Genomic DNA, 18,443 nt, shown 5'->3' on the forward strand with positions numbered 1-18,443 from the left:
GTGATGGTACTTTCAGTTTAAAGGGGAGGTATTTGATGGCGTGGAGATCGTCACCGCGGGCCATGTGGATATGGAGAAGGAAGTCTTCAACCCATACCACGGGATCTGTCGTGCCATCATATGATTCGATGTTTACGGGTTTAAACCCTTCTGGGAACTAGTGTTGCATTACCTCATCGGTAAAGCATAGGGGATGTGCGGCGCCTCTGTATCGGGCGACGTCGCGACAGAGTTAGGATGACATCCGTATGTGGTTTTCTGCCCTGGTGAGGTTATGCCCATCGTGCCAGGCTTGACGTTCGTCTTCTCGCGTTGGGGCACACCCCCTTGATCCGCACATTGATCTGGCTTGGCCTGCTCTATTGCTCAGCTCCTGTCGTAGGTCGTAGGTGTATCCTGGAGCCGCTGTCTCTCCGCCCCTACAGCGAGGTGGTGCGGGTTGGTGTTCGACATTGGTAGTCGCTTTATCTCGCCCACGTGGTGGCCGGTCTGGTTCATCAGCGCGGTCATGTTTTGATGGTATTGGCTCAAAGGCCTCGTCATCGAATTGTGCTAGTAGCCGACGCTTCGGATAACTTTTTGTTGGGCGTTGAAGGCCATATTCTTCGGCAGCTAGGACCTAGGTCCATCTTTCGTTGAGTGTATCCTATTCGGCTTGGAGCCGTTGATGCTGCTTTTTTAGGCTTCTTGCAGTGGCGATTAGTTGGCGCTTAAAGCGCTCCTGCTCGAGGGGTTCCTCTGGCACAATGAAATCTTCATTGTCGAGGCTGACATCATCCTCGGAGAGCGGTAGATAGTTGCTATCTTCTGAATCCTCGTTCCCGACCGGATCGTCGGGGTTAACTTGCCCCTCCTCCACATCATCCTGTTCGGATGTGGGCTCGGCGGGGGCTTCGGGGTCCTCGGCGTTCTCTAGAGTGTTATTGTCTCCGGTGCCGGTATTACTGTCTTTATCACGACGCGATTTTGAACGGCGTCGCTGGCGTCGACGCTTCGGTGGTGCCTCAGCAGGTTTGTCCTCAACCAGATCCTTCCTGCCTTTGCTGTCATCCTCTTTGTGTGTGTCTACCATGTACATGTCGTATGTGGAGGTGACCGTCCAACGTCCAGTAAACGGTGGGTCTTGGCCTTGTGCGTCTCCGGCATTGTCGTCCATGCCGTCGATGTCTTCGGAGGTGTAATCCAGCATGTCGGTTAAGTCCTCGATGGTGGCTATGAAGTGGGCGGTGGGTGGGACGTAAAATTCCCTACTCTCAGCCCCTAGTCCGGGCTGGGCATAGTTCGGAGGCGATCCCTTTGTAATGACGAGGGACCGCATCAGGTCTAGAGCCTCGTTTAAGAGCTAGGGTTGGATGGGGAAATGAGAGTCTGTGGGGTTGGCCAGGGCAAAGGCCTCCTGGCCACGCTTCCTGGGCACGGGCTTCGAGAGTTTGGGGGCGAGTTCGGAGCTAGAGTCCGGGGGCGAGTCCGGCCTTTCCATGATAGGGGGAACCCAGCTTGACTCCGGGCTAACCGAAGACAAAATCGCCTCTGGATCCTTGATTGTGAGTTTCGTAGCTGAGAGTCCAGCGGGCTTCAAACTCCCATCTTTGGACCCGGCAATTTGCTCCGGATCTAAGGCCAGAGCGGTGGTCAGGGTCGCGAGCCCTTCGAAGATCAAGTCTCCTCGGATATCAGTGACATAATTTAGGTTCCCGAAACTGATCTGATGACCAGGGGCGTAGCTGTCAATCTATTCGAGGTGGCCAATCGAGTTGACACGCAAAACGAAGCCAACAAACACAAAAATCTGGCTGGGGAGGAAAGTTTCCCCGGAAACGGCATCATTGTTGATGATCGAACGAGCCACCGGACCTTCTGTCGACGGCACAGTGGAACTCTCAATGAAAGCACCAATGTCGGTGACAAAACCGGCCGATCTCGGGTAGGGGGTCCCGAACTGTGCGTCTGAGGATCGAAGGTAACAGGAGACAAGGGAGACACGATGTTTACCCAGGTTCGGGCCCTCTTAATGGAGGTAAAATCCTACGTCCTGCTTGATTGTATTTGATGAGTATAGGGGTTACAAGAGTTGATTTACCTCGAGATCGTAATGGCTAAACCCTATATGTCTAGCCTATATGATTTTTCTTAGTCTCTACGGACTAAACCCTCTGGTTTATATAGACACCGGAGGGGCCTAGGGTTGTATAGAGTCGGTTTATAGAGAAAGGAAATTATACATGTGGACGCTAGGCTTGCTATCCACGCAAAGGAGAGTCTCATCCGGACATGGGGGAAGGTCTTCTGTCTTGTATCTTCACGGCCCATCAGTCCGGCCCATACTAGATAGCCCGGACACCCAAGGACCCTTTAGTCCAGGACTCCCTCACCCCCCCCCCTCCCCGGCAGTTCCAACTAATGAGATTCATTGGGCTTGGCGGACCTCCAAGCCGGAGGCCGCCGTAGTTGTCAAAACACTGTCACCGTCATCCACTCCATCGCACTGCTTCCTTCTCTTCACAATAGGAGCTTTCCTAGGGGTAGAATTTGGAAGAGCTGCTCCACCACTGTTTGTTGTATCATCCGCATTCTCCAACAATAGTACTGTGTTAGAAACTTTCCCCGCTATGTGCGGCAGGCTTTTCCCTCTTACAGTTACTGGCCCATCCGCACTAATCAGCCTCTTCCCGGCACTCTTGCCATCGTCCTCCTATCTTACTTCATGACCGAACTCCATACTAGCTTCCCCTAAGACTTCTCCTCTCCCTCTACCTCCTGCCATCCAAGCTCTCCCTCCTCTATCACCTCTACCTCATGCATTACTTCATCTCCCTTCCCTATTATCTCCCCCACGGCCGGCCCCTCTACCTGCTGCATTCGTCCACGCTCCACCCCTTCCTCCTCTACCCTCACTTCCACCACTAGGTTCATTGTTCCAATGCAGCCAGTCTTCCCACTCGCAATCCCCCGGATCATGGATGTCGTCCCCGCACTCCTCCACAACATGACCCATGCATCCACAAAAGTAGCAGAAATCCGACAGTTTCTCATAGTTGACCGGGTACTTTCTTAATTCCTTCAAGGTGATGCGGACAACCCTAACCAGCGGTTTGTTGACATCCACAAAAACCCTTACTCTGAGAAAGTTTGAGGGGTTTATCTTCCCTTGATTAACCACTACTGTAAACGGGGGCTCACCCACCTTCTTTGCAACCTTCTCCGCTAATTCTTTCTTTCTAGTAAGGCCATCTGGTAGACCTTTGATTCTCGCCCACAATGGATACATGTTCAATGTGTATTCTGCAACGTTGGTAAATCCATCATACTCCACTAACACAACCGGATCCCAGCGAAACTGCCATGGTCCTCCTTCCATCACCCGCTTCCAATCACCCAAGCAATGACATTGAGCAAGGAACAGATTAGGTCCTTTAATATTGAAGGTGACTCCTTGTGCACATGTCCAAGCGTTCCTCATGGAGTTCAACAATGTTGCGTGGCTAAACGGACGCAGGGTATGAACCCTAAACAATGCCAGCCACCGCACCTCACTAATCAGTTCATCCACCTCTTCTGACAGATCTAACTCCTATTCCTCCTCGCCCTGCAGCTTCAATCCTTCAAAGGCATCTCCCAAATCTGGGTGCGGGCCATATTGATCCCAATCTACCTCTTCTTCCTCCTCTCTACCTATATCATCTACCCCCTTCATCGGATCCCCCTCCATCTTCTCGTCGTCCGGTATGGCCGACCAACCTCTTTGAGCCTCCTCGCCCATGCGTTTACCGACACGGCTTCCTCCCACATGATATCCCTTTGAACCCCCTCCTCCATCTTCCAAGGATTCGTAGTCTTCCATGCCGCCCTAGATCGTAGCGCGGACCTGGGGCGATGATCGCCGGCCCGATACGACGAGATCTCGGTGCTAACCTCGATGACTTGGCGGTGGCGCCACAGGAACAGGTGGACCCTAGAAAACCCTAGGGGAAAAGCGATATTGTTGATGATTTTGTTGATATTGGTGCTGCTACTTAGGTGATGTACCGTCATATGACATTTCCGCCATTTTTTTGCAGATGCAGTAAATTGTTGAATCACTGTTAAAATGGTAGTTACAAAATAATATTAAAATATAAAAGACAGAATATAGACATTCTGCCGTAAGACTGTATGTGTATATGAGGGAATCTTTTTAGACCATTGTCTATATGGATATATAAACATCCAAATATACACATGCTATTGAAGATGCTCTTAGTGCATCAAATATACATCTGATTCTAAGATACCGGCAACTTATATCCCTACTACACAAACCAAGTGACAAAGAGCGGAGTTCTATCAGTCGGTGCTCTTGGAAGTGGAGCAACCAATTGCATCAATAGATACAGCAAACGGAACCCCACCGCACAATGGCACGAATTTGAGCTTTGATTATTTGATGAAACCATCATGCTGCACGTCATTTCTTTTTGTAGAACCTTTTAAAATTGAAAATTTGGTTTTGCTACACTAGGAAGTAAAAAGTAGAAAAAGAAGTGCAATGTGACAGTTTAGAATTTGGGGTATCTTCGTTGTCGAGGAAATAGAGGCGAGGAAAGGGCAATGAACCATCAGTAGACAGGGAATAAATTGTTAAGCTTGCAACTAAAAGAACACCTTCAAAATAAAAGAACAAATGGTTTAAGATGCATTTGTGTCTTTCAAAAATGCACTAGATAAAGCACCTACACAGATAAAATGCAACAAGCTAGTATTAAAAGACACAACCAGGTCTCATAACATCCAGGTTTCACCGAAGCTTAAATTAGGACACAGTATGTAAAAGGCACAAGACAGACACCACCAAGGGCACGATATGCAGCGCTAACAGCTGAACAGCTAAAATATACCAGTACGAACAATGCCCTTAACAAAACTCAGCCAATACTAAAAACTGCTTGGTGTCTGAACAGTGATTTGGAAATCAATGTCGAATTACTTCTTCTTGATGGCAGCCTTGGTCACCTTGGCGCCGGTTGGGTCCTTCTTCTCGACGCCCTTGATGACACCAACAGCCACAGTCTGCCTCATGTCACGGACAGCAAAACGACCAAGAGGAGGGTAAGTGGCAAAGGTCTCCACAACCATGGGCTTGGTGGGAATCATCTTCACTATGCCAGCATCACCATTCTTGAGGAACTTGGGCGCGGCCTCTATCTCCTTACCAGATCGCCTGTCAATCTTGGTCACCAGCTCAGCAAACTTGACAGCAATGTGCGAGGTGTGGCAGTCCAGCACTGGGGCGTAGCCGTTGCCAATCTGACCAGGGTGGTTCATGATGATGACCTGGGAGGTGAAGTTGGCTGCCTCCTTGGCAGGGTCATCCTTGGAGTTGGATGCAACAAAACCACGCTTCAGATCCTTCACGGCAACGTTCTTGACGTTGAAGCCGACGTTGTCACCGGGAAGCGCCTCCAGGAGAGACTCGTGGTGCATCTCAACAGACTTGACCTCAGTTGTCAGACCAGTGGGACCAAAGGTAACAACCATACCAGGCTTGATGACACCAGTCTCCACACGGCCAACAGGCACAGTTCCAATGCCACCAATCTTGTAAACGTCCTGGAGGGGAAGACGGAGGGGCTTGTCTGAGGGCCTCTTGGGCTCATTGATCTGGTCAAGCGCCTCAAGCAGGGTTGGGCCCTTGTACCAGTCAAGGTTGGTGGACCTCTCAATCATGTTGTCACCCTCGAACCCAGAGATGGGGACGAAGGGAACCTTTTCAGGGTTGTAGCCGACCTTCTTCAGGTAGGAAGAGACCTCCTTAACAATTTCTTCGTAACGCGCCTTTGAGTACTTGGGAGTGGTGGCGTCCATCTAAGAAATAACAGTAGAACAGTTAAATGATACTCAGCCAAGATGGAACTGTAAGATATTACGAACAGGTAACAGCAAAAAACTTGATTATACTATTATAACTAGCATAAACAAGCAGAACAATCAACTAGCACAGCATTACCAAGCACAGAGTGAGAATTAAACATTAGAACAGCAGAACAATCAACTAGTTACAGGAAAAACTGCAGGGATGGGAGTACAGGATAACGATAGACAAATATTAATACATTGTGGATAGTTCTTATCTAGATGATGAAAAGTCACATCCAACTCCTACACCATTTAATATTACATGAAGATTCATACATGTAGAAGCTGGTATATCCAAATGTACTACAAATCAAACATACAATTAAACCACTATAATCAAAATATGTGTGCAGCAATATGAATAGCAATTGATTCAGAACATGTTTACATGTTAGTTAAAATCAAGAACTTGGATCATATAGCAACCTCAAATAAGTCTACCACACAAGTAGCAACATCTATACACAGTATATGGCCTTTCAGGGATGAAGTGTTTTGACAAGTTATACCTTGTTGCAGCAGCAGATCATCTGCTTCACTCCAAGAGTGAAAGCAAGGAGAGCGTGCTCACGTGTCTGGCCATCCTTGGAGATACCAGCCTCAAAACCACCAGTGGTGGAGTCGATGATGAGAACAGCACAGTCAGCCTGGGAGGTACCGGTGATCATGTTCTTGATGAAGTCACGGTGACCAGGGGCATCAATGACGGTGCAGTAGTACTTGGTGGTCTCGAACTTCCAGAGGGCAATATCGATGGTGATACCCCTCTCACGCTCGGCCTTGAGCTTGTCAAGCACCCAGGCGTACTTGAAAGACCTCTTGTTCATTTCAGCGGCTTCCTTCTCGAACCTCTCGATCACACGCTTGTCAATGCCTCCAAGCTTATAGATCAGGTGGCCAGTGGTCGTCGACTTGCCAGAGTCGACGTGGCCAATGACCACGATGTTGATGTGAGTCTTCTCCTTACCCATGGCTGAAGCTCTGCACAATCAATCAGAAAAAGTTAGACAAAAACGGACCAGAACGAAGAACTGGCATGAACTGGAACACTAATATGAGCAGAAGGCTATCGGACTGCAGGCCTAGATCTAGAAACACGACACGAAGACGATTTACAAACTGATCGGGCTAGATCTATAGCAGATAGTTTGCAATCACTAGTTATACTACGAAATCAGTCTACGAAATTGAGATACTAGTCCATCTACCGACAGATTCAGCAAAGTATCGAAACGATTCGGTAATACTTCGCGCTTGCGGCTGCTCTAGCAATTTCGTAGTGAATCTACAGATCGAGGCAACAGTACGAACATGGAGAAAATCCTTCTCGACGCTATACAAACAAACGATGCATCCGCGAAAAAAGTGCTTAAAACTCGACCGGCTGGATTGGAGGCTACCAAGATGAGCGTGGAACACAGGAGCTTCGCTCCATCGATGAAGATCTAAGCGCACTGGAGATGGCTCGGGAGACTAACCTCGAAGGAAGGAGAGGGAACCGAGAGGAGGAGGCGGCGGCGGCGGCGGCGGTCGGGGGGAAGAAAGGGGACTGAGGAGGGTTCGGGCGAGCGGAATGGCTCCCCTATTTATACTGGCAGCGGAGGGCTCTAGGGTTCCTTCCTGGCCGCCTGATCCATGTCTGGTGCTTGTCGCTGTAATTTACATTATCCGTTCGATTTTGATCGTACGAACTGTATTATTTTACAGGTTGATGAATGGGTTTTTAGACATTTCGCAGGCCGCAAGTTCGGCATCCTGGATTTACGTAGGGTGCACGTTCCCTGTGGGATACTGGAGCAGGAGGCCGGCAGAGCACTTGCTTTTAAAAAATGTTTTACCCTTCCCTTCTTATTTCGTACTACTTTGCCAGAAGCGTCAAAAAAAAAGTACTACTTTGCTAACTTTCATTTTATTTCATTTTTTTGAAAAAAATCTATAAAAGTTCATCATAAGACAAAGCACCTCGACATAATAAAAATTCTCGCGGCTCCCTTTCAGAGTCAGCTTTGACCTTGTCGGCTTTTCCTTTTTTTAACATGATACAGACGTAGACGCTCGTATATACTCACATACGCTCATCCCGAACGTCTCCCACAGAACACACATCGCCGGAAGGCCCGAAAAAAATCCAGTAAAATGCGACCACCAATGTCAAGTATAAGGCTTGAACCCTGATGGGCTGAACATAGCACTGTCCTCATAACCATCCAACCACAAGTTGGTTCGCCAGCTTGACTTTGTTGATGACAGCGAGAAAGTGTTCGTGCACGTGCCCGTAAGGACCAGCACCCTGTAGTCGCAATCATCACCATTGAAACCTTGAATATATTTGAAATAACTCACACCAAATCTCGTTATCGTGCACACACTACGAGAAACCCTAACATCGCCGCCCCAATGAGACGGCAAGAATCTACACCGGAGCTTTGTCGACTATGTCCAGATGAGCGAAATCGAGGAGGATCGAAGCCTAGAAGACAAACTTGAGGAAGAAGCATCGCCATCCTCCCAAGCGTCGCATCTACGAGGACTAAAAAATTCGAACATAAACTACTAGCCAGAACGAAGGCACTGGATTCCTCTCCCGCCACCGGCTGCCAGAGCGACAAGGAGAGGGAAAACGAATCCAGAGGCTCGTCTATGATGTCTAGAGGGGAGAGTTTTCCCTATCCATAGAGCGGAAGGGGGAAACGTGTGGAGTGCTAATTTTTTATTTATGGGTTAATATATTGGAAGTTGTTTCAAACATATTGTTTTGATAAAGTTTCCATGCCATCTTGGATCTGAATTTTGACTTATTTAAGTAATGTTGATAGTAAATAGTAATTGTGTACGTGTAATGCACGTTAGTATTATGCAGTGTATTAATTATATTATAAATTTATAGTAGACAATATATAAATTGCATGTTAATATTAGGTAGCATATAAATACTTTGTTTATGCTAACATTGATATCATACATGGTATTAATTAGTGGAGAGTGACAAATGTGTTTAGTGCTAAACATGAAAAAAAACAAGAGAAAAGGAGAGAGGGGGCACACTACTATCTTTTTACCACACATGTCCCTCAAAGTAGCACCATGTATTGCATATATAAAGTCTTCACGATTTTCGTTTTCATATACTAATGGGATTTTTACATTATAGAACTTGACTTGCATATTCCGATGACGAGCTTCCTCAAAATGCTCGAGGTCTTCATGAGCAAGTAAGTTGGATGCAAACCCACTTAGTTTCATATAGAGAAATTTCATACATTTATAGCTCGAGTGCATCTGTTGCATGACAATCCCTACTACTCATGCTCGAGTATTTTGTGAGAGTTGAAAAAGGTGAAGCAAGAAAAAGTATGATTTAATTGCTTGGTTTGGCATCGAGGTTGTTCATGATTTGATATCTTTGTGTTAGGAAGACTGAGCATGTCATGCGTTTCATGATTAAGTGTGTAGGGATCACATTCTTTAGCGTTTTTATTTTGAAAGGCAATGAATGTTTACTAGTATGTTTATGTATTATTGTTTCAATGTCAAGTTGATAGACTTTTGCCTTGAATGACTCGTATCCCAATATTCATACCATGATTATATCATTTGATCAAGAACATGTTAGGCAACATTTAACATAAAAAATTCTTTTCTTATCATTTACCTACTCGTGGACGAGTAAGAATTAAGCTTATGGATATTGATACATCTCAAACGTATCTATAATTTTTTATTGTTAAATATTATTATATTATCACTTTTGTATATTTTATATATCATTTTATATAATTTTTCTAGACTAATTATTAATTTAGTGCCTGGTGCCAGTTCCTACTTTTGCATGTTTTTGGTTTTCCAGAAGATACATACCTACGGAAGTCCAAACAAGACAAAACTTTTTGACGATTTTTTCTGGACAATAAGAGAACCTAGAAACGTCGGGGAAAGACCAGAAGACCTCGAGGGCCCCACAAGGCAAGGGGCGTGCCCTGGAGGGTACGACGTGCCACACTAGCTTGTGGTCCCCTTGTAGCTCCGTTTGCCCTAATTCTTGGCCTATAAAGTCCCAAATATTCAAAAACCCTCAAAGAGAGACCTGATACAATTTTCTCACCAACGTGAGCCTCTGATGCGAAGCGATCCTGTCTGGAGCCCTTTTCCGGCACTTTGCTGGAGGGGGGTCATTGGGGAGGCAATCTTCATTAACCTTGTGAAGGAAATATGCCCTAGAGGCAATAATAAAGTTGTTATTTATATTTCCTTATATCATGATAAATGTTTATTATGCATGCTAGAATTGTATTAACCGAAAACTTAATACATGTGTGAATACATAGACAAACAGAGTGTCACTAGTAGGCCTCTACTAGACTAGCTCATTGAATCAATGATGGTTATGTTTCCTAACCATAGACATGAGTTGTCATTTGATTAACGGGATCACATCATTAGAGAATGATGTGATTGACTTGCCCCATCTGTTAGCTTAGCACGATGATCGTTTAGTTTGTTGCTATTGCTTTATCCATAACTTATACATGTTCCTATGACTATGAAATCATGCAACTCCCGAATACTGGAGGAACACTTAGTGTGATATCAAACATCACAACGTAACTGGGTGACTATAAAGATTCTCTACAGGTGTCTCCCATGGTGTTTGTTTAGTTGGCATATATCGAGATTAGGATTTGTCACTCCGAGTATCGGAGAGGTATCTATGGGCCCTCTCGGTAATGCACATCACTATAAGCCTAGCAAGCAATGTGACTAATGAGTTAGTTACGGGCTGATGCATTATGGAATGAGTAAAGAGACTTGCCGGTAACGAGATTGAACTAGGTATTGAGATACCGACGATCGAATCTCAGGCAAGTAACATACCGATGACAAAGGGAACAACGTATATCGTTATACGGTTTGACCGATAAAGATCTTCGTAGAATATGTGGGAGCCAATATGAACATCCAGGTTCCACTATTGGTTATTGACCAGAGACGTGTCTAGGTCATGTCTACATAGTTCTCGAACCCGTAGGGTCCGCACGCTTAACGTTCGGTGACGATCGGTATTATGAGTTTATGTGTTTTGATGTACCGAAGATAGTTCGGAGTCCCGGATATGATCACAGAAATGAAGAGCAGTCTCGAAATGGTCGAGACATAAAGATTGATATATTGGATGACTATATTTGGACACCGGATGAGTTCCGGGGGTCACCGGATAATTATCGGAGTGTCGGGGGGTTATCGGAACCCCCGGGGGAACTATTGGGCCACATGGGCCTTCGTGGAGAGAAAGAGGGCCGGCCAAGGCAGGGCCATGCGCCCCTCCCCTCTAGTCTGAATTGGACTAGGGAAGGGGGCGACACCCCCCTTTCATTCTCTTCTCTCCCTCTCCTTCCTTCCCCCTTCCTCCTCTTAGTAGGACTAGGAAAGGGGAGTCCTAGTCCTACTAGGAGGAGGACTCCTCCTCTCCTACTGCGCCCCCAAGGGCCGTCCGACCTCCCCCTTGCTCCTTTATATACGGGGGCAGGGGGCACCCTAGAACACACAAGTTGATCATTGATCCCTTAGCCGTGTGCGGTGCCCCCCTCCACCATAACCCACCTCGGTCATATCGTCGTAGTGCTTAGGCGAAGCCCTGCGCCGGTAGCTTCATCATCACCGTCATCACGCCATCCTGCTGACGAAGCTCTCCCTCGACACTCAGCTGGATCGAGAGTTTGTGGGACGTCACCGAGCCGAATGTGTGCAGATCGCGGAGGTGCCGTACTTTCGGTACTAGGATCGGTCGGATCGTGAAGACGTACGAATACATCAACCGCGTTGTCATAATGCTTCCGCTTACGGTCTATGAGGGTACGTGGACAACACTCTTCCCCTCTCGTTGCTATGCATCACCATGATAGATCTTGCGTGTGCGTAGGAATTTTTTTGAAATTACTGCGTTCCCCAACGGTGGCATCCGAGCCAGGTTTATGCATAGATGTTCTATGCACGAGTAGAACACAAAGGAGTTGTGGGCGTGGGTATATACATATTGTTTGCCGTCACTAGTTGATTCTTGATTCAGCGGCATTGCTGGATGAAGCGGCCCAGACCGACATTACGCTTACGCTTACGCGAGACTGGTTCTACCGACGTGCTTCGCACACAGGTGGCTGGTGGGTGTCAGTTTCTCCAACTTTAGTTAAATCGGATTCAATGAACAGGGTTCTTTCTGAAGATCAAAAAGCAATCACTATACCGCGTTATGGTTTTTGATGCGTAGGTAAGAACGGTTCTTGCTCAGCCCGTAGCAGCCACGTAAAACTTGCAACAACAAAGTAGAGGACGTCTAACTTGTTTTTGCAGGGCATGTTGTGATGTGATATGGTCAAGACATGATGCTAAATTTTATTGTATGAGATGATCATGTTTTGTAACACAGTTATCGGCAACTGGCAGGAGCCATATGGTTATCGCTTTATTGTATGAAATGCAATCGCCATGTAATTGCTTTACTTTATCACTAAGTGGGAGCGATAGTCGTAGTAGCAATAGTTGGCGAGACGACAATGATGCTTCGATGGAGATCAAGGTGTCAAGCCGATGATGATGGTGATCATGACGGTGCTTTGGAGATGGAGATCAAAGGCACAAGATGATGATGGCCATATCATATCACTTATATTGATTGCATGTGATGTTTATCATTTATGCATCTTATTTTGCTTAGTTTGGCGGTAGCATTATAAGATGATTGATAACCCACAAGTATAGGGGATCGCAACAGCTTTCGAGGGTAGAGTATTCAACCCAAATTTATTGATTCGACACAAGGGGAGCCAAAGAATATTCTCAAGTATTAGCAGCTGAGTTGTCAATTCAACCACACCTGGAAACTTAGTATCTGCAGCAAAGTGTTTAGTAGCAAAGTAATATGATAGTGGTGGTAGTGGCAACAAAAGTAAGGACAACAAAAGTAATGTTTTTGGTATTTTGTAGTGATTGTAACAGTAGCAGCGAAAAGTAAATAAGCGAGAACCAGTATGTGGAAAACTCGTAGGCACCGGATCAGTGATGGATAATTATGCCGGATGCGGTTCATCATGTAACAGTCATAACATAGGGTGACACAGAACTAGCTCCAATTCATCAATGTAATGTAGGCATGTATTCCGTATATAGTCATACGTGCTTATGGAAAAGAACTTGCATGACATCTTTTGTCCTACCCTCCCGTGGAAGCGGGGTCCTATTGGAAACTAAGGGATATTAAGGCCTCCTTTTAATAGAGAACCGGAACAAAGCATTAGCACATAGTGAATACATGAACTCCTCAAACTATGGTCATCACCGGGAGTGGTCCCGATTATTGTCACTTCGGGGTTGCCGGATCATAACACATAGTGGGTGACTATAGACTTGCAAGATAGGATCAAGAACTCACATATATTCATGAGAACATAATAGGTTCAGATCTGAAATCATGGCACTCGGGCCCTAGTGACAAGCATTAAGCATAGAAGGTCATAGCAACATCAATCTCAGAACATAATGGATACTAGGGATCAAACCCTAACAAAACTAACTCGATTGCATGATAAATCTCATCCAACCCATCACCGTCCAGCAAGCCTACGATGGAATTACTCACGCACGGCGGTGAGCATCTTGAAATTTGTGATGGAAGATGGTTGATGATGATGACGACGACAAATCCCCCTCTCCGGAGCCCCGAACGGACTCCAGATCAGCCCTCCCGAGAGGTTTTAGGGCTTGGCGGCGGCTCCGTATCGTAAAACGCGATGATTTCTTCTCTCTAATTTTTTTCTCTCCGAAAGCAAATATATAGAGTTGGAGTTGGCGTCGGAGGGCATCCAGGGGGCCCACGAGGTAGGGGGGCGCGCCCTAGGGGGGGGGCGCCCCTCACCCTCGTGAGAAGGGTGTGGGCCCCTGGTCTTCATCTTTGGCGAGGATTTTTTATTTTTTTTATAAGATGTTCCGTGGAGTTTCAGGTCATTCCGAGAATATTTGTTTTATGCACATAAAACAACACCATGGTAATTCTGCTGAAAACAACGTCAGTCCGGGTTAGTTCCATTCAAATCATACAAGTTAGAGTCCAAAACAAGGGCAAAAGTGTTTGGAAAAGTAGATACGACGGAGACGTATCAATGATCTCTCACTAAATTTCAAGGTATAAGTGTTCTCCCTGAGTATGCACCGTTGCTATAGTTCGTCATGCCGAGACACCACGTGATGATCGGGTGTGATAAGCTCTACGTTCACATACAACGGGTGCAAGCCAGTTTTGCACGTGCGGAATACTCGGGTTAAACTTGACGAGCCTAGCATATGAAGATATGGCCTCGGAACACTAAGACCGAAAGGTCGAGCGTGAATCATATAGTAGATATGATCAACATATTGATGTTCACCATTGAAAACTACTCCATCTCACGTGATGATTGGACATGGTTTAGTTGATATGGATCACGTGATCACTTAGATGAATAGAGGGATGTCTATCTAAGTGGGAGTTCTTAAGTAATTTGATTAATTGAACTTTAATTTATCATGAACTTAGTACCTGATAGTATTTTGCATGTCTATGTTGTTGTAGATAGATGGCCCGTGCTATTGTTCCATTGAATTTTAATGCGTTCCTAGAGAAAGCTAAGTTGAAAGATGATGGTAGCAACTACACAGACTGGGTCCGTAACTTGAGGATTATCCTCATTGCTGCACAGAAGAATTACGTCCTGGAAGCACCGCTAGGTGACAAACCCGCTGCAGGAGCAACACCAGATGTTGTGAACACATGGCAGAGCAAAGTTGATGACTACTCGATAGTTTAGTGTGCCATGCTTTACGGCTTAGAACCGGGACTTCAACGACATTTTGAACATCATGGAGCATATGAGATGTTCCAGGAGTTGAAGTTAATATTTCAAGCAAATGCTCGGATTGAGAGGTATGAAGTCTCCAATAAGTTCTATAGCTGCAAAATGGAGGAGAATAGTTCTGTCAGTGAACATATACTCAGAATGTCTGGGTACCACAATCACTTGACTCAGTTGGGAGTTAATCTTCCTGATGATAGTGTCATTGACAGAGTTCTTCAATCACTGCCACCAAGCTACAAGAGCTTCGTGATGAACTATAATATGTAAGGGGTGGATAAGACGATTCCCGAACTCTTCGCAATGCTAAGGCTGCGGAGGTAGAAATCAAGAAGGAGCATAAAGTGTTGATGGTCAACAAGACCACCAGTTTCAAGAAAAAGAGTAAAGGGAAGAAGGGGAACTTCAAGAAGAACAGCTAGCCAGTTGCTGCTCAAGTGAAGAAACCCAAGTCTGGACCTAAGCCTGAGACTGAGTGCTTCTACTGCAAAGGGACTGGTCACTGGAAGCGGAACTACCCCAAGTATTTGGCGGAGAAGAAGGATGGCAAAATGAAAGGTATATTTGATATACATGTTACTGATGTGTACCTTACTACTGCATGAAGAAACTCCTGTTGGAAATATGCCCTAGAGGCAATAATAAATTAGTTATTATTATATTTCCTTGTTCATGATAATCGTTTATTATCCATGCTAGAATTGTATTGATAGGAAACTCAGATACATGTGTGGATACATAGACAACACCATGTCCCTAGTAAGCCTCTAGTTGACTAGCTCGTTGATCAATAGATGGTTACGGTTTCCTGACCATGGACATTGGATGTCATTGATAACGGGATCACATCATTAGGAGAATGATGTGATGGACAAAGACCCAATCCTAAGCCTAGCACAAGATCATGTAGTTCGTATGCTAAAGCTTTTCTAATGTCAAGTATCATTTCCTTAGACCATGAGATTGTGCAACTCCCGGATACCATAGGAGTGCTTTGGGTGTGCCAAACGTCACAACGTAACTGGGTGGCTATAAAGGTACACTACAGGTATCTCCGAAAGTGTCTGTTGGGTTGGCACGAATCGAGACTGGGATTTGTCACTCCGTGAAAACGGAGAGGTATCTCTAGGCCCACTCGGTAGGACATCATCATAATGTGCACAATGTGATCAAGGAGTTGATCACGGGATGATGTGTTACGAAACGAGTAAAGAGACTTGCCGGTAACGAGATTGAACGAGGTATCGGGATACCGAAGATCGAATCTCGGGCAAGTATCGTACCGCTAGACAAAGGGAATTGTATACGGGATTGATTAAGTCCTTGACATCGTGGTTCATCCGATGAGATCATCGTGAAACATGTGGGAGCCAACATGGGTATCCAGATCCCGCTGATGGTTATTGACCGGAGAGTCATCTCGGTCATGTCTGCATGTCTCCCGAACCCGTAGGGTCTACACACTTAAGGTTCGGTGACGCTAGGGTTATAGAGATATTAGTATGCGGTAACCCGAAAGTTGTTCGGAGTCCCGGATGAGATCCCGGACGTCACGAGGAGTTCCGGAATGGTCCGGAGGTAAAGATTTATATATGGGAAGTCTTGTTTTGGTCACCAGAAAAGTTTCGCGCATTATCGGTATTGTACCGGGAGTGCCGAAAGGGGTCCGGGGGTCCACCTGCCCCGGGGCCACATGGGCTGTAGGGGTGTGCGCCTTGGCCTATATGGGCTAAGGGCACCAGCCCCAAGAGATAAGGGAAAGGAAGAGTCCTAAAAGGGGAAGGCACCTCCTAGGTGCCTTGGGGAGGATGGACTCCTCCCTGGCCGCACCCTTCCTTGGAGGAAGGGCCAAGGCTGTGCCCCCCTCTCCCTTGGCCCTATATATAGTGGGGGGAAGGGAGGGCAGCCACACCTAAGCCCTGGCGCCTCCCTCTCCCTCCCATGACACATCTCCCTCCTCCCGCAGCGCTTGGCGAAGCCCTGTTGGAATCCCGCTACTTCCACCACCACGCCGTCGTGCTGCTGGATCTCCATCAACCTCTCCTCCCCCCTTGCTGGATCAAGAAGGAGGAGACGTCGCTGCTCCGTACGTGTGTTGAACGCGGAGGTGCCGTCCGTTCGGCGCTAGGATCATCGATGATTTGGATCACGACGAGTACGACTCCATCAACCCCGTTCTCTTGAACGCTTCCGCGCGCGATCTATAAGGGTATGTAGATCCACTCCTCCCTCGTTGCTAGATGACTCCATAGATTGATCTTGGTGATACGTAGAAAATTTTGAATTATTGCTACGTTCCCCAACAGTGGCATCATGAGCTAGGTCTATGCGTAGTTTCTATGCACGAGTAGAACACAAAGTAGTTGTGGGCGTTGATTTTGTTCAATATGCTTACCGTTACTAGTCCAATCTTGATTCGGCGGCATTGTGGGATGAAGCGGTCCGGACCGACCTTACACGTACTCTTACGTGAGACTGGTTCCACCGACTGACATGCACTAGTTGCATAAGGTGGCTAGCGGGTGTCTGTCTCTCCCACTTTAGTCGGATCAGATTCGATGAAAAGGGTCCTTATGAAGGGTAAATAGCAATTGGCATATCACGTTGTGGTTTTTGCGTAGGTAAGAAACGTTCTTGCTAGAAACCCATAGCAGCCACGTAAAACATGCAAACAACAATTAGAGGACGTCTAACTTGTTTTTGCAGGGTATGCTATGTGATGTGATATGGCCAAGAAGAATGTGATGAATGATATGTGATGTATGAGATTGATCATGTTCTTGTAATAGGAATCACGACTTTCATGTCGATGAGTATGACAACCGGCAGGAGCCATAGGAGTTGTCTTTATTTATTTATGACCCGCGTGTCAACATAAACGTCATGTAATTACTTTACTTTATTGCTAACCGTTAGCTGTAGTAGTAGAAGTAATAGTTGGCGAGACAACTTCATGAAGACACGATGATGGAGATCATGATGATGGAGATCATGGTGTCATGCCGGTGACGATAATGATCATGGAGCCCCGAAGATGGAGATCAAAAGGAGCAATATGATATTGGCCATATCATGTCACTATTTGATTGCATGTGATGTTTATCATGTTTTTGCATCTTGTTTACTTAGAACGACGGTAGTAAATAAGATGATCCCTCATAATAATTTCAAGAAAGTGTTCCCCCTAACTGTGCACTGTTGCGACAGTTCGTTGTTTCGAAGCACCACGTGATGATCGGGTGTTAGATTCTAACGTTCACATACAACGGGTGTAAGACAGATTTACACACGCGAAACACTTAGGTTGACTTGACGAGCCTAGCATGTACAGACATGGCCTCAGAACACAAGAGACCGAAAGGTCGAACATGAGTCGTATAGAAGATACGATCAAAATGAAGATGTTCACCGATGTTGACTAGTCTGTCTCACGTGATGATCGGACACGGCCTAGTTGACTCGGATCATGTAATCACTTAGATGACTAGAGGGATGTCTATCTGAGTGGGAGTTCATAAGATGAACTTAATTATCCTAAACTTAGTCAAAAGGTCTTCGCAAATTATGTCGTAGCTCGCGCTTCAGTTCTACTGTTTAGATATGTTCCTAGAGAAAATTTAGTTGAAAGTTGATAGTAGCAATTATGCGGACTAGGTCCGTAGACTGAGGATT

The 18,443-nt window shown here is 46.0% G+C and overlaps 1 protein-coding gene across 1 annotated transcript; it reads right to left on the minus strand.

Annotated features, from left to right (window-relative positions):
* Positions 1–4,716: 4,716 nt before the first annotated feature.
* On the minus strand, positions 4,717–7,527 carry LOC125552011 (elongation factor 1-alpha). The gene is made up of 3 exons (XM_048715456.1): positions 7,371–7,527; positions 6,402–6,873; positions 4,717–5,841 (listed from the first exon to the last, which is right to left on the minus strand). Exons 2-3 carry the CDS (start codon positions 6,861–6,863, stop codon positions 4,960–4,962), a joined length of 1,344 nt encoding a protein of 447 aa, XP_048571413.1. The 5' UTR covers positions 6,864–6,873; positions 7,371–7,527; the 3' UTR covers positions 4,717–4,959.
* Between the last annotated feature and the right edge of the window lie 10,916 nt (positions 7,528–18,443).

The sequence above is a fragment of the Triticum urartu genome, chromosome 4 (assembly GCF_003073215.2).
Source record: "Triticum urartu cultivar G1812 chromosome 4, Tu2.1, whole genome shotgun sequence".
Classification (NCBI taxonomy): Eukaryota; Viridiplantae; Streptophyta; class Magnoliopsida; order Poales; family Poaceae; genus Triticum; species Triticum urartu.

Bases quoted from the DNA above. Each gene is read 5' to 3' on its own strand.
- LOC125552011 (XM_048715456.1), bottom strand. From the start codon at position 6,863: ATGGGTAAGGAGAAGACTCACATCAACATCGTGGTCATTGGCCACGTC. The intron at 5,842-6,401 runs GTATAACTTGTC...GTTATTTCTTAG, and splicing joins TGATCTGCTGCTGCAACAAG to ATGGACGCCACCACTCCCAA.